We start from the raw sequence: 25740 nt of genomic DNA on the forward strand, positions 1-25740 counted from the left end.
GGGCTGGAGGAGGTGTGGGGGGGCAGGCGGGTGGGTAGAGGGGGATCCTGGGATGGGGGGATATTTAGCAGAACTGCTGGTTTGGCAGTGTGGGCTGGTCTCCTGCGTTTCCCCTGTAGAATGGGGCGGGGGGGCTCCATGAGGACCCTTCCTCCTGAGCGCCTGTGCCCTGCTGCACGGCCCCCATTGCTCTGGCAGAAGAAGGTGCAGTAGGAGACCTGCTGATTAATGCCATGGCTGCCCCGTTGCACGCCCAGCTGGGGTGTGATGGTGCCAGGGCCACTGCAAACGCTTTGTGCCAAGCCTCCTCTGGAACATGACGTTTCCATGCTAGCGCCTCAAATCCCAGCATCCCGTCCCCTGATCCAAATGAGATGTGGGTTGGCCCGTGGTACTGTGGAGCCTGTGTAGGCAAGTCGGACCAGAGACCCGTCTCACTTATGCTGCGGTGAATGTGGAGTAACCGCAGTGACTTCACTGATTCCTCCAGGATGAATCCAGTGTAACTGAGACTGGGATCTGGCCTGCTGCTCTGGTGGCTGACATTTGGCATGGTTCCCCTCTGGAAATCTGGGAGACGCTGAGTGCACTGGCTAGAGGACGAAGTTGAAACTCTTGACTTCTGTAGCCAGGTGACCTTGATCACTCACACTATTACTGTATTTTCTCTAATATACGTGTGTTACCACCTCCAATACTGTCAGGGTTAAGTAAAGATGTGCTGTCAGGTCCAAACTGAAAAAATTACAGATTCTGATAGAGTACCCTTTATATAGTTTTCCTGAAACTTTTTTATAAGTTTCTTTAAAGAAATGTAAAATGGGGATTTTTTGCTCCCCTGATTATGTTTGTAAGGGTCAGCAACAGTGAAATAGACTGGCTATACCAGTGGTTTTCAACCTTTTTTAAATTTGCAGACCCCTAAAAAATCTCAAATGGCCCAGCTTGACAAAGCCCTGGCTGGGATGTGGTTGGTTCTGCTTTGAGCAGGGGTTTGGACTAGATGACCTCCTGAGGTCCCTTCCAACCCTGATATTCTATGATTCTATGAAAAAGAGAGAAATCTTTGCTAACTTTCTATTGCCATGATTTTAGGTGGTGTTTTTAATGCAACATTTTTAGGCGGATGTAATTTTGCAAGGTGACTGTATGTCTAAAGTTTGCACAATCGTTGCATGGTCAATATCTGCGTAAGTCTCACTAGGCACTGGTGGCTCATCTGATTCATTTTAAAAACTCCTAGACCTTTCACACTTGGCTGGGGAATCTTTATTTCCCACAGTTAAGCATTTGGTGGAGTTGGAAGCTGTGTAGCTGAAGCTATGGATTGGGTATTGATTCTTGTCATATCTTTAGCTGAGCGAGGCTAGTAATATATTACTGAGTCAGTTGGAAATATAAACTAAAAACGTACTTGTAGTATAAGCCAACTGCCAAATCACATAATTGATTTTCCCTGGGAGTTTATTCTGCCCTCAGAGAGTACAACTTTTTAATAAAAACAATGAGGAGTCCAGTGGTACCTTAAAGACTAATCGATTTATTTGGGCATAAGCTTTTGTGGGATGCATCTGAAGAAGTGAGGTTTTTTACCCAAGAAAGCTTATGCCCAAATAAATCGGTTAGTCTTTAAGGTGCCACCGGACTCCTCGTTGTTTTTGTGGCTATAGAATAACACGGCTACCCCCTGATACTTGGCACCACTTTTTAATGTAATATTTTGGTCTCTAGCAAGAGTTATAACTCCATTTGAATATGTTGGTATTTTTGCTGTTTTTCGTTAGATTTTATTATTGGTGATTTTGAACAGCATGTGCATACTGTTCAACTGTACAGCTTTTTAAATGATGACTTTGTTTTTTCTCGATATTTCTCTTGGGAATTCAAGATGTGGGCAATGTGAAGGAATTAGCATTACTATGTCTCCGGTCCACAAAGTGAGCACTTGCCCCAGTGAAAGAGAGAGCAGACTCTGTGTCCCAGCCGTACTTCAGAACAATCTATGGCGGTACACATATACACCAGTTGTCGTATGACTACACATAGACAAGTTAGCCAATGAATGGTGCCAATAGTCAGTAGGGGGACCCGAGACACTGAAGCAGGTCCAACGTATTCCATCCAGTAGAGAGCAGTTATAACCGGTATATTAAGCTTACTGCTCCTCACCTAGTGTGACAATACGACTCAGTCTGTCCCGCTGGATGGTATGCATGTTTGATTCAGTTTATGGCTGACGCATACATCTTAATGAGTGCTCCTGTCTCCACTTCAAATGGGAGAGGGAAGCGGTTTAAGAAACATATCTTTGCAAGGTTTTTATATGATCTTTATGACTCTTCCCCCCCCCCCATCCCACACGCTGCCCCCTGGTTCCCAGCAATGTCCTCTCCAGTAGCGTCTGCTGAAGGTCCCAGACTCCCGACAGCAATGGAAAATACTGGGAGAAGGGGGTGCTTAGACATCATCCCCCACCTCCAAAATGACTGGTGCTGTGAGCACATGGCATGAATGCAGTGGCGCAGTTGGTGTAAGGGCTTGTCTACACTACAAATGCTTTGGCTGGCGTAGCTGTGCTGGCGAAGCCCGCTAGTGGAGATGCAGCTTACGCTGACTCAGGGAGTTCTCTTGCCGCTAAAGGAGTTCCCTGGCCAGCATAGTTAAATCACCTCCGCAAACAACATAAGCTATGACAGCACAAGGGCTCCTTTGCTAAGATAACTGCATATACACACGGGCTTTTGCCAGCATCACTCGGTTGGTTTGGGGGGAGGAGGGGATCTTTTCTTTCCATGTTCCAAGCTGACATAGCTTTGCTGTCAAAACTTTGTAGTGTAGACCACGCTTATTAACCCTACTGAGGCTTTAAATGTTGGCATTAGGCTCTTGAGCATCAAGATTTTAATTGGCTTCTTTAAAACGCTCTCTATTCTTTTTGTTGAAGGGGGAACGTTGAACACTTTAAACATGAAAACAGCAACCATGTCTATCAAAACGTTGCTTATCGCATCCTCTCTTTGTGCAAGTAGAGTATCGGAGCAGTTCTGGCCCCCGAGTATAAGACTAATGTTGCGTCTGATCTGCCATGGGAGGCTGAATCTCCCATTGACAACCCTAAATCACTGTTTTTAGCTACAAATAATTTTTTTTTTCTTTTGGTTCCATCTAAGACTAGCTGACTACTAAAATCTTTCCAGTACCTAGACAGGAACTGTTTGTGTTGAGTAGATCTGACACTCAGTCTGCCTTGTCAGATACAACACCAGTAGGTGTGATGCTTCCGAACCCCCTTCCCCCAGAAGGAAAAGGAGGATAATCAAACTTTCATTTATAAGAAACTTCAAGCCAGGATAACTTTCAGCTAGACTGAAAAAGAAGATGTTAAACCAGCTGCTGTATTTTCAAACCAAAACTCCTTGGACCGTAGTGAAATAAATAAGTTATTTGAAGTGAGAACTTATTGCTTATTTGTAATACAGGCTTTGGCTTCGAAAACTACAAGCTAGAGATTATGTTTTGAGGAGAGAGGGTTAAACTTGGATGTATGGTAAAATCTACTAAAATGTGGTCTTTGGAAGGGAAGAAATCTTTAGACTGAAAGCAAGTCCTCATCAGTTAGTCACATTTTACAAAGAAAGGGCACTTTTCTCGGGTATCTTAGAGTTTGGGGATTGACTTTTTTTTTTTTTTTTAATCTTCTGCTTAAATGTATGAAAGTGCTTCACATTCTTCTTGGTCTGGGGGTTTGCTGAGCGGCTTCAGCTCTCAGTGAAGTCAATGGCAGTTGCAGGTGTCTAGCATGCTCTAAATGCCTTGAAGCTGTGATCCTTGAGAATTCTGGGTCCAGTCTTGTGCTCTTTACTTGAGCCTGGCCCGAGTAAGGAGCGGGGCTCATAATTTGTTCCTTCTAAGTGGTGTTGGAGAAAACATCCTAGATTTGTGCACTTGTACCGATATCCCTAGATAACCCACCAAGTGTGTGTTCTGGGGACATATAGGTACGTATCCAAGGGCTTTCTGTGTGGCTGGTAAGGGATTTGAGCTAGAACGTGTTTCACACCCATTGGGTAAACATACCCTGAGACAAAGAGAGGAAAGAAGAAGTTACTAACAAATGTACTAAAGCTCTTTCCCTGTTTCTTGCATAAGAGTAAATCTTGCCTAATGATGATCTGGTTCTCCGTTTCTCAAAATCCTGTCCTGCTTCCCGAAAGTGCCAGTGCCGCTACCGTATGCAACTTCCTCCTGAAACCAAAGCAAGTGCGATGTTATCAGTAAAATATGTGACCAACATCTCCTTGATTAAGCAATGGATTTCTTACACCGTTTCCTGATTAGTTAAGCCTAGTGACCATTATGGGGCAGGGGTCGCAAGCTGGAGGATTCTCTGCGACTTGAAGTCTTGAAGTCTTTAAATCACGATCTGGAGACTTCAACAGCTGAGTTAAGGGAAAGTGGGTGGATCAGCTTATGTGGCCTGCATCATGCGGGAGGTCAGACTAGATGACCATAATGGTCCCTTCTGACCTTAAAGTCTATGAGTCTATTCAGCTAGATGTTCTAATAATGCCAGAGTTGGGTGATTATAGCAGTGCTCTGCTAGTACTGTTGTCATTATCATCTGACAGGATTTCCATTATACACCCATTTTTTCTCAAGGGAGTTATAAATTAATTGTAAAATCTTGTTCCAGACTGAATTTTAGATTAAGGGCTCACATAGGATTACTTCTCTACTGGCTTCTAATGGGATTCCCGGTATATCTAGGACCAGTCTGTAATAAGTTTAGCTAGCATGTCTACATCCCCAAATGACTGCACTGTATTGTGGGATGGGCAACACCCACAATCCTCTGCTTCTGGCACTGGCAGCTGATTTCTAGATTCTGATTTCCCAGCTTTCCTCAAACCCAGTGATGCAAATAAGCGTGTGCAGCTTAACTGTGGACATGCCAACCTGGTTTAGCACACAGGTGTGCCAGGCAGTTATAAACGTGTCAGAATCTGGTTAGACGGTGTGATTCTAGCTGTGGCGTAGAAGGTTTATTTTGAGATGCCAGTCACTGATTTAAGAGGAAATGTGATTTGAGGTTAAATCATATGATTGAATCAATTGTGATCTTTTCCATTATCTTCCATAGCCTTGTTATGGAAACTCTGGCAAAACACTTAACCTCTAAGAGCTTTCCCACTTGAAAATGGGATATAGTTGTCTATCTTCCAGGGAAGTTGTGAAGCTTAATATTAATGGTGCTTTGAAATCCTCAGAAGGAAGGTGGTGGATGTTTCCAGCTTATCTAACAAACTGGAAGGATGTGCATCATGTCCCACCTACTTTTGTAGCTGTCATATTTTCTCTTACATAACATATTGGACCTTAATATAACGGCCTTTGACTTTTATACAGACCTTTAATCTATAATGTGGGTCAGAGCCCAAGGAAACTTCAAAGAACTTAAATAGTCAAAATATTCCACTTTAAAAAGCAGCAAGGGTGCATATGCAGCAAATGTCTTTTCAAAAACTTGATTTTTTCCTGTTGAGAAAATGTTACCTTTAGCATAAACAGTTACAAAACAGCCACATAAAAGTAAACTGCTGCTCTTTGCCGTAACCCCTCCTCCAGTGTCCGAAGAAGTGGGCTGTAGCCCACGAAAGCTTATGCTCTAATAAATTTGTTAGTCTCTAAGGTGCCACAAGGACTCCTGTTCTTTTTGCGGATACAGACTAACACGGCTGCTACTCTGAAACCAACTAAAGTACGTGTCCCTGTGTAAGTGTCCCATCTGATCCTGAATTCTTTGCACTCTCAGGACTTCCATTGACTTCAGTGGGAGTTTTGCGCAAGGAAAGCTGGGATAGGGGTACAATAAGTGCCCCTTTTTTAAAGACTTTTGTTTCTCCATCTCCCTAAAATGAAGGAAAGGAGTAGAACTGAAGCCGCAATGAGGAGAAAAAGACACACACTGAAACATTCGCCATTTAGCAAGGCAGGTAAAATAAACTATGTGGAAACTGTATTGTGCACCTAACAGCCATGCACAGCATCCCACAAGGGTGATAGATACAGTGTACCAATTAACTCCAAACAGATATGTAATTCCCAGCAGAGCCAAGCAATAAAACCACTCTGAGTGTGGCACAGATGCTGTGCAGGACGCCCGCTACCTTTATCCAGACCGACTTTGATATATGTTCTTATTGTGCGTGCATACATTCCCATTGACAGTAATAGCTGTAAATGAGCCATTGTGTCCATGATCTGTTGATTTAAATCACTGGGATCTTACGGCTTTCAATGGAGTCATTATAGTTTCAATGGAAGAGCCTTAACAATTCTGTTGAAATAGCATCATGTCAAACCTAATTCCAGTAATTCTGGTCTGCATTCGCACCAGCAGCTAGCTGCCTGTGCTGTCTTTGTATAGATGCTAAACATACAAAGAATCTGTTAATATTAACACTAAAGCTACCTTGTCTACACAAATTTGCCACCATTTCTCCTCTGTAGACAAAATTTTAGGGGTCTGACTGAACCCACAAAAACTAGGAAATTCAAAGCCGTCCCCTCTACCTGCGGCTGTTGTTGAGTGTTGCAGAATTGTATCCCTTCAGTAAATGTTTTAATTTGTGAATTAACTTAGCCCTTGTGACACTGTGCGGATAATTGCCTTGGGGACTGAATGATCTGCATGGTTTTCCCCATACCAGCTCTCTTCATTCTTGACCCACAACCGCCTGCAGTTCCAGCCCTAGCCATCCCTATATCTCCCTTAACTCTGCCTATGTATCTCTCTTCCTGTTGACCTTCGTTGAGCTCAGCAGGCTTTGTGCAGTTCTGACTTGGGATAGCATGGTTCGGCGAAACTAGCATTGTGCTGGATGCCAGGAGCTCCTGTATTCTAATCCTGGAGTTACCACCAGCTCCCTCCAGGGCCTGGGACAAGCCACTTAACATCTGTGCCTCAATTTTCCCATCTGCAAAATGGGGATAAGTTCCCTCAGCGGGGTGCTGTGAGAATGTATTCGTTACTGTTCTTGTGTTGAGCACAGTGCTATGCAGCTGCTAAATATTCTTGCCTTGGGAACATTTAAATCTCCTGCTAACCTTTGAACAGTTGTATCTGATACCTTGTGAAAGATTTAAAATGCATGTCCATCTTCAGGTGACTCCTTGAGCCGGCTCACCTTGCAGGTCGCAAACAAGGCTTGAGCCAAGGGAGAGGGGAGAGAGCAGCAAAGTCAGAAGAATGAGTCTGTTGGACTTATCTCCTGGGGATCCTGCCTCAAGGATTTGAGTTTGCTTTGAGAATCCCGGTCCCTCCCTTTTTTGACCAAGATCCATTCTAGGCCTGGGCCGCTTTGGAGGAGCCAACTGTCCGTGACGGAATTGGGCCACAGTCATCCCTGGTGTAACCAGCTAGTTACACCAGGGGGAGGGGGGGATTTGACCAAGTGTGGACAAATGGCTTTGAAGGCAAACTCTTGTTTCATTTGTGACCCAGTCAGACTATGAGCCCAGGTCTCTACAGATGCATTAATGTTGTGGCTCTGAACTTTTCCAGACTATTGTACCCCTTTCAGGAGACTGATTTCTCTTGCGTACCCCCTAAGTTATGACTCACTTAAAAACGACTTGCTTACAAAATCAGACATAAAAATACAAAAGTTTCACAGCCTCACTATTACTGAACAGTTGCTTCCTTTCTCATTTTTTACCATATAATTATAAAATAAATCAACTGGTATATAAATATTGTACTTACATTTCAGTGTATACTATGTAGAGTAGTACAAACAAGTCATTGTCTTTATGAAATTTTAGTTTGTACTGACTTAACTGGTGCTTTTTATGTAGCCTATTGTAAAACTAGGCAAATATCTTCCTGAGTTGATGTACCCCCTGGAAGACCTCAGTGTACCCGCGGGGTACACGTACCCCTGGTTGAGAACCACTGCTTTAATGCACTGTTTCACTCGCAGCCCCCTTAAAATCTTAGTGCAGCGTTGTGTCTTTAAAATGCATGATTACAGGCTGCAAATTCCTAAGTGCTAAAAGCCTTCTAACAAGTACATCTTGCTGTTTAATTGAAAACTCAGATTTATCGAGACATCAGCCATGCAGCTTAAATGGGGGGGAAAAAACTTTGCCAGCACAGGACAAGCTGTGAAGAGAATTCAATTTATTGCTTCTAATGACACACATTGAACAGGACATGATCATAGCTAAAGTTCTTAAAATTGGCAACCCATGTGCAAGCTCCACATCAGACTCTCTTCAACTCCCTTAACGCTTGATTCAGTTCACAGGTAGTTTAAAAAAAATGCTCTAATTTTTAAAACCTTTAATGGTTTTGCTCCAGCTGACCCATCTGCAGTCATCTAGCACTGGGCTTCTGTCTCTCCTTCCATTATCTCACTACTATTGGTGCAAGAGCTGCCTTTGTAGCGCCCGCTTTCTGGAGTCGCTCTCCTGCGTGCATCTAACTTGGCTTGCATCTCATCTGAAAGCATCTTTTCACACCTTGCCAATAACTCTGTATGTTGTGTGACTCTGTAAAGCCAGTAGGCCCCCCCTGTACAGTTATGTGGCTGCAGAATCCAAGGCTTTGTCTACACGGGAAAGTTTTCATTTATACCGGTATAACACACACACCCAATGTGGACACTTTTTCCGGTACAAGAGTGGCTTTTTGGGGGGGATGAACTTAACCCCCTTTCCAAGCAACATAATCTAAATTGCAAAAACGCACTCATATTCCAGTATGAGTGTTCACACAGGAGGTTATACAGGTACAATTATATTGCTTTAAATTCACACCTTAGTTTATACTGAAAACCTCTTCCCCATGCAGAAAAGTCCTAAACTTTCCTTTTAAAAAAATGCCCACCAGTGCAAATGACTTTTCAGGCTTTTTCCTGACAATATCTCTGAGAGGTATGAACCACTCCAGTCATGTCGGAGGGGTATGAACACAGCCACTGCTCATTCTAAGGAGAAACAAACCAATGTGCTTGTTCTTGGCTGTACTAGCAGATATTAACAGCAAGGAGTCCGGTGGCACCTTAAAGACGAACAGATTTATTTGGGCATAAGCTTTTGTGGGTAAGGGGTTTTTTACCCACGAAAGCTTATGCCCAAATAAATCTGTTCGCCTTTAAGGTGCCACCGGACTCCTTGTTGTTTTTGCGGATACAGACTAACACGGCTACCTCCTGATACCTAGCAGATATTGGGGTGGATTGGTGGATCAGGAATTCAAGTCTGTGCTGATTAGCCTGGGGAGCATTGTAGGCTTGGGGAAGGCAGTACTGCATAATTGGGGGCTCCTTGCTGCATAATATAAGCCTAACATGCCGTCCAAGCTATGGAGCGGTGGGATGGGATGGTCTTTGTTCTAGGATACACTTGGTGCCAAGAACACTTGTTATACAAAATTCAGTGGTAGTAAGATTTGTATATTTCTTTGTTTAGACTAAAGGATCTAGAGCGAGCTGAGCTAGGCCATTCTGGGGTTCACGTGAAGATGCTGGCAGCCCCTATCAATCCAGCAGACATCAACATGATCCAAGGTAACCTCGGTTTCTCTGGTTGAATTGACTTTTTGCTTACAAACCGCTTCTTTTTCCCTCCATTTCTGAAATGCGTGTGGAATACCTATTGATTAGCTACATGTTGTCAGATGAGTAATTACACAAACCGACTGTCAAAACGTTAATGATGGCCCCTAGGGAATTTTTATACAGGAGTTAGGGCTGGATTCAAGAGCTGCAGGGGTGTAGAACCAGGCCTTCGAGAACAGAAGTTGAGAGAACAGTTTGCAGTTGGTTCCTTTTTCTGAAAAAAAAAATGCTGTGATATTTCTCCTCCTCTTACAGGAACTTATGCCCTCCTCCCTGTCTTGCCTGCAGTAGGAGGGAATGAAGGCGTTGGACAAGTGGTGGAAGTTGGCAGTCATGTGACTTCTCTGAAGCCTGGGGATTGGGTTATCCCAGCAGATGCAGAACTTGGTGAGGTTTTTACATAAATCCTCATAAATAGTCATAGCTCTGTTGATTTTATGGAGCTAGGGCAGTTCATTCCAGCCGAGCATCTGTCCATCGGCCTTTCTCTGGCATCGCCCATCTACAGATCTCAAAGCGTTTCACAAATGTTAGTGAGATAAAAAAGTCTCTCTCTTTACGGATAGAGTCAGGGGAGAAGTGAGGCATGGTGAGATAGAGACTTAGCCCGTTGAATCAGTCACAGAGCAGAGCTGAGACTAGAACCCAGGATTTCCAGTTTGCGTTCCCCTGCTCTAACCATTAGACAATTGCCTATATGCTCTGGGTAGGATTGCAACAAGTAACTGCTTACCCACAGATGTTTAAACCCAAACACACACCTGTTTTCACTGGTGATAGATATTCACAAAAACATTTCTATTCCTACAGGAAACCGAATTATGCTTTGTATACACCTCTACCCCGATATAACACGACCCGATATAACACGAATTCGGATATAACGGGGTAAAGCAGCGCTCCGGGGGGGGGAGGGCTGCGCACTCTGGCGGATCAAAGAAAGTTCAATATAACGCGCTTTCACCTATAACGCGGTAAGATTTTTTTGACTCCCAAGGACTTCGTTATATCGGGGTAGAGGTGTGTTTGAAAACTTCATTCGTTTAAAATCAAGTCTGAAGCAGGCCGTTGTTCTAACCATCCCTGGAAATCTGAGTATTCATGTGGCCTTAACATTAAGTAATCCATCCTCCAAAACCTCTATGAGGTAGGGAAGTAGTATCCCCACTTCAGAGCGGGACAAACTGAGGCACAGAGTGAGTTTTCAGAGGGACTGTACAGCTCCATTGTCCACTGTAGTCCCTTGTCCAAGGTCACACAGGAAGATAACTAGATGCTAAAAATCATTGTTTTGATAAAGACACTGAGTTTATGGTTTACTACAACAATCTGTAGCCCACTAACCCCCTTTTTTTGTCCTGTGACTACAGGGGTGTTAACAAGCCACTTCACCTTGAATGGTCCCCTAGAGAACGTGCGAATTACTTATGCTAAATAATCTATTTGGTCTTGTATTTAGCTGCGACACTCTGGGTAACTTTCCCAGACCTGAAGAAGAGCTCTGTGTAGCTCAAGAGCTGGTCTCTCTCACCAACAGAAGTTGGTCCAATAAAAGATATTTCCTCCCCCACCTTGTCTCATAGGAAGCTTATAGTGGAACTGGGAACTGAACCCAGGTCTTCCTAGTGTACTGTCCTAACCACAAACCATCCTTCCTCTGCAGCTTACACCCATGTGCTTTGCCTGATGAGCTCATACTTTTAACACTCTGAGCAGAAGGGTTGTGGGATCTTAAAACACCTGGAGGTAATGTGACATCCTGAAGCAAGATTGTTACTCTCTGAAGTGCTGTTTTAGCTTGGTACAACCTCAGTCATGTACACAGCGTAGTTACAGCAATTACATGTAATCGGATGTGATTTTAAAAACACACACACACAAAACTCCATTAGAGAATGTTCCAGGCGAGGGAAGCAGCAGTTGGAATCCATTTAGCACCATATTAGTCAAATTGCAAATGTAATAGGTTATATTGTCTCCAACGAGAAGCATCTGTGTAGCCAGTGGAGTTGCACAAGGCACTCCATTTCAGAGCTCTTTTTATGCTGCTTTAATCTCTGTTCTTGTCGTATTTTATACTATTAAGGATTTAAAACTCTTGATTTGATGCAGCCGTACTGACTCAGGCTGTGATCTCATCAGATTTCAAAGCTAAATAGAGCCAGTTCTGGTCTGCATAAAGGAGAGATGGCCAGAAAAAATCCAGGTGCTCCAAAGAGTGGTGTTGGTGACTCAGTAGTTAGCACAAGTTATTTTGAGTCAGTACATAAAATCAGGCATCAAGACCACTCATGATAAATGAAGTTCCCAGGACACTTTTGCACCATTTTCTGTTCTAAATTCTACTTTCTATAGCATAAGCTGGATATGGTGATCTTTACTTGCGTCCTGACCTGTTGGATAAGGTTACCACATCACATTCCTCCCCAGAAGTAGCTGCAGTTTCATTTGTGAGTGCCATTATTCCTCTTTTGCACCTGTGTAAAGGCTTTGGCTTGTCAAGTATGATATAAACAAGTTTATTGTTATGTTTAGCTGCTGTTGTCTCCTTAAGAGTCTTTCAGTAAAAATGTGGGGGTTTTCAAAACAAATGTCTCTTGGGCCACTCTGACTTTTCGGGCCACCTTTTGCCAATTCCATTGGTTCTGTGCCTGTTTCATTTCAAATGGCTTTTCTACTTAATCATGAAGGTAAACAACCCACTGAGGGGTTCCAGTTAAGAAGATTCTACTGAATCAAGTGTACCCTTCATGCATAAACCATAATGGGAGACAGTAAATACTCATAGGCAAAACTGAATATTAGGTTAATTCAGAGATGAATGAAGGGGCTCTTGTCTCTAAAAGCATTAATTGTATTGGCTTTCAAAAAAATAATTTGTCTGTAGGGTGTAGAGCAGGGGTCGGCAACCTTTCAGAAGTGGTGTGCCGAGTCTTCATTTATTCACTCTGATTTAAGGTTTCACGTGCCAGTAATACATTTTAACGTTTTTAGAAGGTCTCTTTCTATCAGTCTATAATATATAACTAAACTATGGTTGTATGTAAAGTAAATAAGGTTTTTAAAATGTTTAAGAAGCTTCATTTAAAATTAAATTAAAATGCAGAGCCCCCCGGACCGGTGGCCAGGACCTGGGCAGTGTGAGTGCCACTGAAAATCAGCTTGCGTGCCGCCTTTGGCACGCCTACCCCTGGTGTAGAGTAACTTCCCCTAGTGGTGTATATTCACTTTGTTCTGTCTAACTGTCTCAAGTACAATCCAGGAGTTCTCAAAGGTAATTGCTAACAGTTCCTTATGTATTGTAGGATGAATTTCATCAAGCCCTGCCGACTTGAATACATCTAACTTACCTAAAGAACTTTAACCTGTTCTTTCCCTATTTTGGCTTGTTTTCCTTCCCCCTTGTTGTTAATATTAATTGTGTTAACTATATGGTCACCATTAACCGTTTTAATGAACACTGAACCAAAATAGACATTAGACACCTCAGTCTTGTTGATGTATCAGTTATTAGTTCTCCTTCCACACTAAGTAGAGGACCTACACTTTCCTCTGTCTTTCTTTTGCTCCTGAATTATTTAAAGAACCTCTTCTTATTTCCTTTTATATCCTTTGCTAGATGTAACTCATATTGTGATTTTTGTCCCAACGGGATTGTGCTATACTTTTGTATTTCTCCTTAACAATTTGTCCGTGTTTCCACTTTTTGTAGATTCCTTTTTGATTTTCAGGTCATTAAAAAAACTCCTGATGGAGCCATATTGGCTTTTTACTATTCTTCCTATCTTTCCTTTGCATCGGGATAATTTTCAGTTGTGCCGTTGTCTCACTGAGAAAATGCCAGCTCTCCTGAACTTCTTTTTCCTTAGTCTTCCCATGGGACCTACCTACCAGTTCGGAGTTTGTTAAAGACTGTTCGTTTGGGGTTTTTTTAAGTCCATCGTCCTTATTCTGCTGCTCATTCCTGCCTTTCCTTAGAATCACGAAATCTATCATTTCATGATCACTTTCACCCAAATTGCCTTCCACCTTCAGATTCACAATCAATTCTTCCCAGTTGGTCAGAATTAAATCTAAAATGCCTGTTCCCCAGGTTACTTCCTTCACTTTCTGAAACAAAAAGTTAGCCCCAGTACATTCCAAAACCTTGTTGGAAGTGTTGTGTTTTGCTGCATTACTTTTCCAACAGATGTCTGCACAGTTAATGTCTAACATGACTACCGGGTCTTGTGCTTTGGATATTTCTGTCGTTTGTTCTAGAATTGCCTCATCCACCTCCTCCTCTTCCTGATTTGGTGGTCTATCGTAAACCCTATTTTTTACCACTTTTATTGTTTTTGAATGATAGGTAGTTGCATCATTGTTAACTAGCAACCTTAACTGTTCGTTATTGTGTTTTAAAGCAGCTTTCTGGTTTTTGGGGGAAGGACTAGTTCTTTGACTACTTTCATTTTTTCTTTGGTGCAGGTAAATGAAGACACAACTTATAAAAATAAAAATTACACAGGAGGGACAGATTCCTAAATAGGAATGAGTTGTGCTAGCCAAGCTAATAAAGGCAGCTGCAGCGTCCTACCTCATTCAGTGCACACCAGACAAGATATACACGTTTCCTAGAGAGCTACATTAACCATGCACATAGCTAATTAGCAGCCCTGGAAAATCAAGCTTCAAGTGGCTTGCCCATAGCCAGAGATGGAATCTGTATCCAAACCAGGACTGGAATTCAGGAGTTTTGCCTCCCTAGCCTATGCTTAGATCTCAAGGCCACATTTCTCTCTCCAACCTTATTGGGCCTGAAAACTTTTGCCTAAGAAGTTACTTGCTCAACTTGCCTGCATCTTTCTAACGCTTCTCATAGCTTGAATAAGCCTTGTCCTTTAAACCAGGAACGTGGCGGACGGATGCAGTGTTCAGCGAGGAAACCCTGATGAAACTCCCACGCGACATCCCTTTGCTGTGTGCTGCCACCTTGAGCGTCAACCCCTGCACAGCCTATCGGATGCTGGCTGATTTTGAGACCTTGGGGCCAGGTACGTCTCTTCACCTGTGCTGCGTAACTCTCCTAACACATGACTGATTTTTACACTCCAATGGAACATCCCGTCTCCGGATATTGACCCTAAACAAGTTAACAGAATTTACAAATTCCTTCTAATTAACAGTTTATCCATGTGCAGAAACAAAATTCTACCTTTTTCTGTATGGAAAGTACTAATATTAAGTAGTCAGAATTGGGGTTTGGGAGATAGGACTACGGGATTTATCCCCAGCTCTGCCACTGACTGCATGACCTCTGGCAAGTCTCTGTACCTGTTTTCTTACTTGATGGTTCAGAGTTATTTATTATTTATATTGCAGTAGCACCTGGGACCCCCAGTCAGGGACAGGTCAGCGTTGTGCTGCCCAAACACAGGCAAAGATATGGTCCCTGTCATATCTCGCTATCCTAGAGCACCTCCTCCTAGTGATATCCAGCATTGCAGCCCCTCTGCCTCACCCGCCTTCTCCGGACTTCGGTGGTCTGCAGGTGACTTGGCCCTCTGGCCAGGTGACACCGAGTCCCACCCTTTCAGGGTAACAGCATCCACACTCAAAGGAATAGAAACTCTTCCACCCTCCCTGGGCCCAGTCCTCCACGGATCTTCACTGCCTCTCAGTTTCTGCATCTTCCTCACTTTATTACAGAGCGCTGCCTCTGAGGGTTTAGTTTCTGGTGGCATGGCTGATCTTGAGCTACTGACCCTTGGGGCAGCTTCCCTGGAGTCTCCTCACCAGCTTCCCTCTCCTTTCAGGGTACGAGCGCCTTCCTGCACACCCCTCGATGGTTCCTTTTCCAGAGAGAGGAAATGCCCAACTACCTCTTTCCTGCGTCCTTTCTTTCTAGGAACCATGCAGCCTGGTTCTCCCCAGCTGGGTCTAATCCTTCATTACCTGTCTCTCCTCCAGGTGCCATAGAATGGGCTAACTAGGCTCTCTGGTTCCCTTTAAGCCTATCATTGCCAGCGTGGAGTTTAGATACCCCCATCACAGCCTCTGCCCAAGGAGCTTGCCAGCTGAGGGTAAATGAGTGTTTGCGAAGTACTTGAATAAGAACATAAGAATGGCCCTACTGGGTCAGACCAAAGGTCCATCTAGCCCAGTATCCTGTCTACCGACAGTGGCCAGTGCCAGATGCCCCAGAGGGAATGAACAGAACAGGGAATCATCAAGTGATCCAGCCCCTGTCACTCATTCCCAGCTTCTGGCAAACAGAGGCTAGGGACACCATTCCTGCCCATCCTGGCTAATAGCCATTGATGGACCTATCCTCCATGAATGAATGAATGACTTGATATGAGGGCCAAATTTTATGATCAGTATCTTGTGCCTTCAAGGTTCTAGATCAGATGCAAGTCCTTCTTGCAAGTCTAGAGGAAATAAGCACCAGGTTATAATAGGTTCTTGGGAATAAATCAAAGCCACTCCAAAAAAGTCTTAGTAAATGTGTCTAAGGTGAATGAAATTCTCAGATAAATGTATCGTGAAGGAATTAAGCCTTTCAGTTGTAGTTCATTAGTTTAAATGTGGTCATAGTGGCTGAAAGGTTGTTCCCATCTGAGGTCCTGTCTGAAATAAGTTGGTGAGCCTTAGTTCAGCTCTTGGAAACATCTCTGCATCAAAACCCACCACCTCCGTTGACCCTAGCTAGCACTTAGCAGTATCCCTCGTTGGCTATCAAAGCAGTTGAGTTATTTTCTCGCTCCTAGAGCTAGCCCGCCAGAATGGGGATGAGCCATGCTGACGGGACAGTGTCAGGGAAGATTGCCTTGCAGCAGCCTGTGCTGTCCCTATTCTTGACCATATTCTGAGCCCTGAAGACTGAAGGTCTCCGCATCTTTCTCCAGCACTAAATTTGCTTCAAGGCAGAGCTGACTTGGGTTTCTTTATTTCGCTGCAGGTGATTCCATCATCCAGAATGCAGCCAACAGTGGCGTGGGACAGGCCGTTATTCAGATTGCAGCAGCTTTAGGCATCAAAACAATCAATGTGATCCGAGATAGGTGCGTGTACAGTGGGCCCTGGTTTTTAGAGACTCTGACAAACTGGGTCATTTGTTAGAATTGTCCTGATCGAACAACTTTTTTGCTTTATCCTGGACTGCTGAGTTCCCCTTCCTTTCACCCTGCATTCAGCTCTCTGTGTCTGGGTTAGATTCTCAGTGGGAGGGGAGGGGATTCTCTCTTGGAAACGACGGAGATGGGCATAAAGGTTGGGTTATGGCCAGTTAAGAGTAGCTGCATTTAGATGTTTGTTTGTCAGTCTGTCTCGAATTTTTCACTTTAACTGCTCTGATATGAATCTACCCGAGGGAACCACTCCGGCTGGAATTATGCCATAGAAAGAGGTGGGGCGAAGACAGGTTAAAGGTTAGCAGGATCACCATCTCAGAACCTGCATCAGTTTTTTCTCTCTGGGCTGCAAATAGTCCAAAGGAGGCCGAGAACCTGTGCTGTAAAACTGGGCAATACCCCATGTTGATAGAAAGACGACATTCGTGTCTGAATGGGCAATGGGGGGTGTTCGTTCAGGTAGCTGAATCCAGCAATGGAGTTCTCCACAATAGGGCTTCCCTTTCCTCTCTGAATGAGGCTGCCCGTTGAGTGATTAGCGAATGTATTAAATGTCTCCCCTCCGAAGATGAGTGTTAAAATTCCTGTTGGGAGAGGGCGTGACTAGCCCTTGACACTGGCTAGTCCTGCGGGATTTTTAACTCCAAGGTTGGCCAGTTCCAAAGGGCTAGGCGGGGGGGAACCGTTAGTGGATCTGGACGTGGGATAAGGAGAGACTAGATGCAGAGGGAAGAGGGACCTGGTGGCTCCTCAGAGAAGCTAGTTCTGCCTACTCCCACTTTGTGGCCTGCTCAGGAGGCTTGTCCTTCCTCACAGTGCTGCTGGTCCCATCCCTTTCTCTTGCCTGGAAGTAGGAAAGTGGGGTGTGGTTTGGTTTGGTGGAGCAGCATCAGCTGGTGGTGGTAAAACAGGCACTGAGCTGGGAAGCAGCGACCTGCTCTGTGATTGGTAATTGGCTCTTACTCTGAGCAGACAAGAAGCCCTGTTTGGAGCTTGTGGGTGAGTGTTCAGGGGCCAGCAGATCTTATGCAGGAACAGCTGGAGCCGGCATCCGAGTTCAGGGTAGGAAGCTTTGCAGAAGAAAGCGTTTAGGAGAGGACAGGTCCCTGTGTGTGGGAAGCAGAAGAGGCAGCATGGAAGAAGGTGCAGACCGGAGCGGGAGGAGGAGACACCAGGAGCAGTTCTCAGGAAGGCTGCTGGAGGGTAGACAGTGAAGGCTGGGATGAGGGCAGAGAGGGAGATTGGATGGCACCATGTAGACTGAGCCTTGAAGATGAGGCTGAGGGGCTCATAGCTGATGCAGAAAGTGAGGAAGCCAGTGGAGGAAACTAGGGTACAGAGGCAGGAGTGATGTGGTCAGTTAATAACAGGACAAGGGACGGAGGAGATAAATCCCCCCCAAAGAGACTTGCTTTTGGAAGGGAACATCTTCCCCAAAGTTTGGGCTGAGCCCAGTTTGCTCATCCTGGATCACAAGTTACAGATTAGAGCTCATAGAAACTGACTGACGTGGCCAAAGGGCCCTGCAGAGGTCTGTCCATCTTGGCTTGGGAAACATGCCAGTTATTTCTGCAAATCTTTTTTTTTGGTCCTTCCTCCCCAGACCCAATCTCCAAGAGGTGGTAGACAGACTGACATCCCTTGGTGCAGACCATGTCATCACAGAAGAGATGCTGAGAAAGCCAGAGATGAAAGACTTATTTAAGGTACTGTAATGCTGAGCTCTCCAGAAAGAGGAAACTAATTCCCAGGATCCGAAGACAATACTGGAACCTCTGAATAGCCATATTGGATCAGACCGTGGTCTGTCTAATGTAGTGGCAAAAACTAGATGCTGCAAGGAAAGGTGCAAGAATCCCATTATGGACAACAATGGAGTAAACTTCCCAAGAGGAAGCTCTTTCCTAACCCCTGGGCAGATGAGCAGTTGTTTTAGGTCCAGGTGCCTAACTTCCATTGAAATCAATGAAAGCTAAGAGCATAAATATCTTGAGGATCAGGGCCTTATTCCATAAATCAGCAGTGTATATCCCTTACTTTATCTTCTCATGTAACTGGGTGTTCTCATTAATCCATATAAATGTCAATTAAACCTGCTAGGCGCTTGGCCTCAATAATATCCTATGGCGGTGAGTTCCATAGGTGTAAAATAATAAACGGTTTCCTTTTATCAATTTTAATGTTGCTTTTTAGTTTGATTGCATGTCCCCTTGCTCTTCTATTCTGAGGATAAATTGGAGTGTCCAACCACGTCTACATCTTTCACTGTTTTATATCCTCTCTTGTCTCTCTTATTTATTTCCTCTCTACCTCAAATTACTTTAATTGTCCATGGTTGGGCCCCTTCTGTTTCGACTATAACTGGGAATTGAGGTGACCAGGGTGGAAATGCAGTATTGACGATAATAGTGCCATAGGGGAAATCCCACATTGGCAGAGAGATGGACAAGCTGAGACTATGTAGATGGCTGATATCTAGAATCCGTGCTCTGATATACGCCACCATTTAACATGCAGACAGAAGAGTTAGTAGGGGCTGGCCTTCATTCTCCCAGGGAATTGTTTCCCTTGGACTCCTCTCTCTGATTCTGGAGGCTGCCCCAGCAGTGTTGGGCAGGTTTTCATTTCTACTGCACTGCCCAGATGGTAAATTTCCGGGCCTGCTCTTTTTTTGAGCAAACTTTGGGGCTAAAACACGTGAACCTGCCTCCCTCAGCAGACAGAGTCCTGACCCCAAGGGAAGGTAACCTTGGAATTCAAAACATGGCTACTCAGAGTTTCTCGCTGGACAGAAATCTGGCTTGGTTGTCAAGAGCTGAATCTTCTTTTTTTGTCTTCACTCTTCCAGAAAGTCCCAAAGCCCCGGTTAGCTCTGAATTGCGTTGGAGGGAAAAGTACTACTGAGATGCTGCGCCACATACAGTAAGTTCAGCTGTTTTCCTCCTTTGACTTGTGTTTAGCACTTGGAGAAGTACGTGTTCAAAGAACTAGTTTGTCCAGATTGGGGACAGCGGTCGGGACCAGTTGAATAAATGGATATAAACTGGCCATCAACAAGTTTAGGCTCAATATTAGGTGAAGGTTTCTAACCATCAGAGGAGTGAAGTTCTGGAACAGCCTTCTAAGGGGTGCAGTGGGGGCAAAAACCTAACTGGTTTCAAGACTGAGCTTGCTAAGTTTATGTAGGAGATAAGTAAGATGGGACTGCCTACAATGGCATGTGGTCCATAGGCGACTACCAGTAGCAAAAAACCCCAGCGGCCGGAGACGGGACACTAGATGGGGAGGGCTCAGAGTTACTACAGAGAATTCTTTCCCAGGTATCTGCCTGGTGGGTCTTGCCCACATGCTCAGGGTCTAACTGACCACCATATTTGGGGTTGGAAAGGAATTTTTCCCCAGGTCAGATTGGCAAAGACCCTGGGGGGTTTTCACCTTCCGCTGCAGCATGGGGAACAGGGTCACTTGCACATTTCAGGCAGTGTAAATGGTGGGTTCTCTGTAACATGAAGTCTTTAAACCAAGATTTGAGGACTTCAATAACTCAGCCAGAGGTCAGAGGTCTATTTCAGGAGTGAGTGGGTGAGGTTTTGTGGCCTGCATTGTGCAGGAGGCCAAACTACATTATCACAGTGGTCCCTTCTGATCTTACAGTCTATGAATAGAATTATCTTGCACGGGTCACTTGTTAAAAACGCAGAGGGGGTTCTCGGAAGATACAGTAACTGAGATCTAAAACCTTACAGCAACTCTAGGGAGGTTTCCTCTCCAATGACACACAGTAACAGACCTTTAAAGATTAGTAAGAGTGGAAGGTCACATCCAGCTATGAGGTCAGAATCCCTATAGCAGTGGTTCTCAAACTTTTGTACTGGTGACCCCTTTCACACAGCAAGCCTCTGAGTGTGACCCCCTTATAAATTAAAAACATTTTTTATATATTTAACATCATTATAAATGCTGGAGGCAAAGTGGGGTTTGGGGTGGAGGCTGACAGCTCACGACCCCCTCTGGAATAACCTTATGACCCCTTGAGGGGTCCCGACCCCCAGTTTGAGAACCCCTGCCCTATAGTAGCTTGCTCATTGTCTTGGTGGGCTGTTGCAGTGGGAGGGGTCCATTAACTCTAGGTGAGCATTTCAGCTAATGGTTCCTGTGAGAAGGAGGGGAAGCTAGAAAGCAAGTTGAGCAAGTAACAAAGTAGCTGTTCAACAAAGTAATTGAAAGAGCCGCCTGTGTGAGGACGTCTGTATCTGCAGGGGGTTCGGAATTGGAGGAGGAGAGCAGGTCTGGTTGAAGACCCTTATTAGGGGAGATCATTAATTGTCTGACACCTGACTCTCCATACAGACAGAAAGGGACCATGGTTACATATGGCGGGATGGCAAAACAGCCTTTGACTGTCCCTGTGGTAAGTAACAGATGCTTGTGACATGTTCTCTGTATTCATATCACATAGCCCTTACTCCACAGCACCGAAACTTTCCATCCATAACATCCACTGCGAGCAACTGGCTGCCCCACGGGGTTGGCTTCACCCCATCTATATATTGTCCCCTAACTCCCTATAGCTCCTCAGTTCCCACGCAGCGGCATCGCTACCATTAGGGTGACTGGATGAAGTGTGCGCTTGACTTCCAACACTACCTCCTTGTGCCATTTGAGCACCAGAACCAATGCCCCATGGTCTCTAACTGGTTGAGAATGTGACAGGAATGAGCTAGTTCTTGCCTGTTTCTGGTTTACAGGGTTTGGGTGGGTGTCTGCAATACTCGTGGCAGTGTTTATGAAGTGACTGACCCAGCTATTTAGCATCTGCCAGGCGAATCATCATTGCAAAAGTTGTCTTCACTCTAAGGTGCACCCGTGGGGCAGATCTTCCCGGTGTCGATACTTGCTCTGACCTGGAGTTAGTAGCTAAGGCGTCTCTTGCCAGGACAAAACAATCTTTACCGTTCTTAACCTTAGTCCTGTATCCTCTCAGAGCTCTACTGGTCGTGGGGACTCGTTGCTAACACAAAACGCTTTATGAACGTGAATTTTTAAATTTAGTGCCAGTTTGACAGCCAGAGAGCCTGAAATCCTCTTTTGCCACAAAACAGGCACTGTAGGGGCAATGCATGTTTGCAGTTATCACAACTCTGGCAAGAATGTGATCATTTCGGAGGGAACCAACCCTTGGTTTTTAATCTCCTATTTACTAGCCAGTGTATTGTGAAGAGGACTAACATTCTGCTGGTGTGTAAAAGAAAAATATCTGCGTTGTCTGAGTGAATTTGCCCCAGATTAAGGCTCTTTTAAGTCATTGGCAGGGAGGCAGAATTGCAGATCTTCATAGCAGCAGGAAAGTGTTAGCAGCTGTATAAGGACAATCTTTTCCCATGGCCCATGTGCAGCAGAAATATGCTAACTGAAGAATGCCCAGTGTAAACAGTTTCCCCAAGAATCATGATGTGTCTCACCTTGTTTCTGCAGAGTGCATTCATCTTTAAGGATGTGAAGCTGCGTGGGTTTTGGATGACCCAGTGGAAGAAAGACCAAACCCAGAGTAAGTTGAAGGTCATTTCAGTGGGGATGTAGCCCATAGGAAATCTATGAAAGTATTAATGTGTTCTCTTAAGGTCCCCCCTTTCCCCGAGGAAAGTAAGCATTGTCCCTGCTTCTGTTGGTGCGTAGGCTGAGGCACAGAGGTGGAGTGATTGGTTCAACGCCACAGAAGAAGTCACTGTCAGAACAAGAATTAGCACTCGAGTACCTGGCTTCCTGTCCAACCTGGACAACAATATAATGCTTCTCTCATCCCAGTTCTTAGGGAGGCCCTAGAAACACAGAGCACAGAACACATCTTGCAGAATCTCCAGTTTTTAGTTTGGCATAAGCCCTCCTGGGGAAATACTGGCAAAGCAGCCCTCAAACTCAGCGTCTGAAGAGCAGATAAATCTTCTGCTAGCTGGGTTTCTCGACATCAAAAAGCACAAGTGGGTGAAGGCTGGTGACAAGTTTTGACCCGGAGAGTTTCCTTCATTAATCCAGAGAAACACAAGCTGTATCATTCCCCTGCCGTGCCCCTGAGCTACAGCCCATGTGTAACCCACAGAATCTGTGATCAGCCCTCGGCCTCAGCACCTGTTAGTGCATTTGGCCAGGAAACCGCAACAAACTACAATGTTGAGTTTCAACAGTTGTGACTGGTCCAGGCCCATCTACTCGGCTCCACGCTGATGTTGCTCAGCACTTGCAATTTAAAATAAGTCAGGCATGATGCATTTAACGTGTTTCAGGCCCTTCCTGCTTTGAGCCTGTGTGGACTGGGCAGAAGCTACCTAGACACAGCCTTAAGCTCAAAGCAGCGTGTGCCAGATGGTTGCTGACCAAGCTGCAGTGCAAGTGGCAGGTAACATCTAGTGTAGTGAGCAGGGCAGGCCATCAAACAGGACGCTAGCTACCTACCTGTAGCATAACCCCGAAGGTCAGAAAGGTCCCAGGGGACTGTCTCCCCTCTCAACCGAACAAATCAGTTGTCCAATGTGGCAACACTGCAGTCAGTACAAGGGAATCTTGTGGGATCGTCTGCCTTGTACCAGCCATATAAACTGGGTGCATTTCCCCCAAAATCAGTGAATGCTGCTGCATGTGTTGAACAGTATGGAAGGAGTTGCTGAAGAAACTGAGATCGTTTGCCCCTATCCCGAGCTGCTGTCCCAGGGAGCTCAGCACCTGAACTCCACTCCCTTGTGTTGTGTTGCTAGGTGGCCAGGGCAGCCAAGACCAGCTCATTTTGTTTGTTTGTTTTGTCAGTTGTCTCATTTCTTCTGGGTGGCGTTGTGGGTCTTGTTCACCCTCAGCTCTGGAAGGGGCAGGATTACTCTCTTCTGTCTTTTCCGTGCAGACAAGGACAGTTTGACGGGCATGATTCTGACCCTGTGTGATCTTATTCATAAGGGGCAGCTCACTGCTCCAGCCTGCACACAGGTCCCACTGAAGGACTACCGAATTGCCCTGGAGGCCTCCATGAAGCCGTTCATCTCATCTAAACAGGTACTCACCATGTGATCCTGCTCCCAGGGACAATCATACGCCCTTTGTTTCCAGAGGATTTTTGAGAGGGAGCTGAATCACAGCCGGTTCTGGCACCATTGGAGACAATACAACTGGTTTCATGCACGTTTGCTTCAGTGTATCCTGTCTTCAGGAGAGAGTTGTTGAAGAGGAAGAATCTCTAAAATGTGTCAACTTTGCCCACTTGAAACAATAACAATCACATCTGAGGCTAAAGTGTGTAACTGACGTGACTCAGAAGCATACAGTAGATCTCTGCTTTTGGAGAAGGAACCTATTTTTTTCACATTGGCTAAAATTAATTGCTTTGCAATAGAAAGTTAAGGGTGGCTAAGGTGCAGTCCCTGGAATCCTAAAAATTAGGGTAGAGGCAAAGCCGATCGACTTCCAGCTGATTGCTGGTGAAATCAGTCAGTCAAGGAGGACACAAATAGAAATACTCTGCTCTGGCTGTGTGTAGTCACCCAAATCGGAGGGCACTGGGACTCCCAACAAGATGCTAATATGACCCTTACTGTAAAGTTTGCCTGCCCCAGAGTGAGCTTTAAGTGAGGAAGCCTCTATTTTTCTGTCTCTATGGCTTCTTCCCACGAAGGACTCCTCTAGATGTGGAATATTGTCCTAGATTGTATCCTAACCCCAATATTGTCATGTACAATCCTGAGGGAAACTTACATCTGTAGTTTAATATTGAGGCAGTTGCGGCTGAAATAAAGGCACTTCACATTGTGTTGCAAACCTGTCGTCCAAGAGCAAGAATTGTGAAATGGGCCACTGAAATGTCAATGACTGTTCAGAATAAATGCTAGAATTTTGAGAGACCGTGTTCTCCCTGGGGTGTTTTTCCATCAGCTGGGTTTGTGCTGGGTAATAAGATCTAGTTCCTCTGCTGCGCTTCAGTCAGACAGTAGTACAAACTATCACAAGTATTTTACTTTGTACTGCTTCAAAATGTCATGCCGTTGCCTCCAAATGTTCGTATTCCAGCTGTTTTGCAGGGTTGCATTATAGCTTGTTCACACAGGCCACAACAAAAGTCCAGGAGGGTTGATCAACAGACAGGCATTGATAAGTCACTGCCTTTGGTTACCTCTGGGCTAATGTGTGCAAAGCTCGCTTTAAAAATATGACATGGGGTTCTGCCTTCCCACAAGTGAACTTGATTTTTTCTTCCCCTCAGTGAGATCTCAGATAATGAACTGTAAGGCCGGAGACAAATGGCAAACCTCCTATCACATTGTTACATGCTCCCCTCTTATGTGCCTAGTGTTTCTCATTAGGCAGGCTGGTTCCTGACGAGCTGTGGCAGGGAGAAGAAGATGCCAGTGACTCCCATCTGTGTGCTGCTATCCTGGCAAGCTGCAGAATGGAAGTTCTCATTGCTCAGGATCTGATACTTTGACACCATGTCATCCACTGCTGGGATTAGCAAAACTACAGCCTGCACTCCCATCTCGTACCAGTCTCTCTTAGAAACTAGACCGACTAGTGTTCTGATCCAGTATGGCAGTTATGTTATAAACATAATGTCAAGAGGGGGCTCTCGAGGAGAGAGGTTATATTACTTCTGTATTTGGCACTGGGGCGATCGCTGCTGGAATCCCGTGTCCAGTTCTGGTGTCCGCAATTCATGAAGGATGTTGCTAAATTGGAGAGTGTTCAGAGAAGAGCCATGGGAGTGGTTAAAGGATTGAGCTCCTTGTGATATCCAATGTGCTTAGCTCAACACAGAGCAGATTAAGGGTGACTTGGATCAGTTTGTTAGTACCTGCTTGGGGAACAAATATTTGATGACAGAGGGCTCTTCAGTCTAGCTAGTGAAGGAGTAACAAGATCCAGTAGCTGGAAGCTGAAGCTAGACAAATTCAGACCAGCAATAAGGTACAAACTTTGAAGTGAGGGTAATTAACCATTGGTGGATTCTCCATTTCTGACAATTTTGAAAT

General features: G+C 44.8%; 1 protein-coding gene across 3 annotated transcripts in view; it reads left to right on the top strand.

Annotated features, from left to right (window-relative positions):
* MECR (mitochondrial trans-2-enoyl-CoA reductase) overlaps nt 1–24598 on the top strand; it is a 25279-nt gene extending 681 nt beyond the window's left edge. The window contains exons 2-11 of one of the 3 annotated variants that reach the window (XM_024204824.2): nt 491–632; nt 9475–9572; nt 9879–10010; nt 14513–14656; nt 16564–16666; nt 18339–18441; nt 19584–19657; nt 21086–21146; nt 22211–22283; nt 23625–24598. In XM_024204824.2, coding sequence (XP_024060592.2) covers nt 9527–9572; nt 9879–10010; nt 14513–14656; nt 16564–16666; nt 18339–18441; nt 19584–19657; nt 21086–21146; nt 22211–22283; nt 23625–23788 — 900 coding nt within the window. In that variant the 5' untranslated portion in view covers nt 491–632; nt 9475–9526 and the 3' untranslated portion in view covers nt 23789–24598. Of the gene's footprint in view, nt 1–461; nt 633–9474; nt 9573–9878; nt 10011–14512; nt 14657–16563; nt 16667–18338; nt 18442–19583; nt 19658–21085; nt 21147–22210; nt 22284–23624 lie in introns of those variants that run through there. The other 2 variants (XM_024204825.2, XM_024204823.3) reach the window with 2 other exon arrangements.
* Nucleotides 24599–25740: the final 1142 nt, after the last annotated feature.

Source organism: Terrapene carolina, unplaced genomic scaffold (genome assembly GCF_002925995.2).
Source record: "Terrapene carolina triunguis isolate 2854851 unplaced genomic scaffold, T_m_triunguis-2.0 Scaffold236, whole genome shotgun sequence".
NCBI classification, from domain to species: Eukaryota; Metazoa; Chordata; order Testudines; family Emydidae; genus Terrapene; species Terrapene triunguis.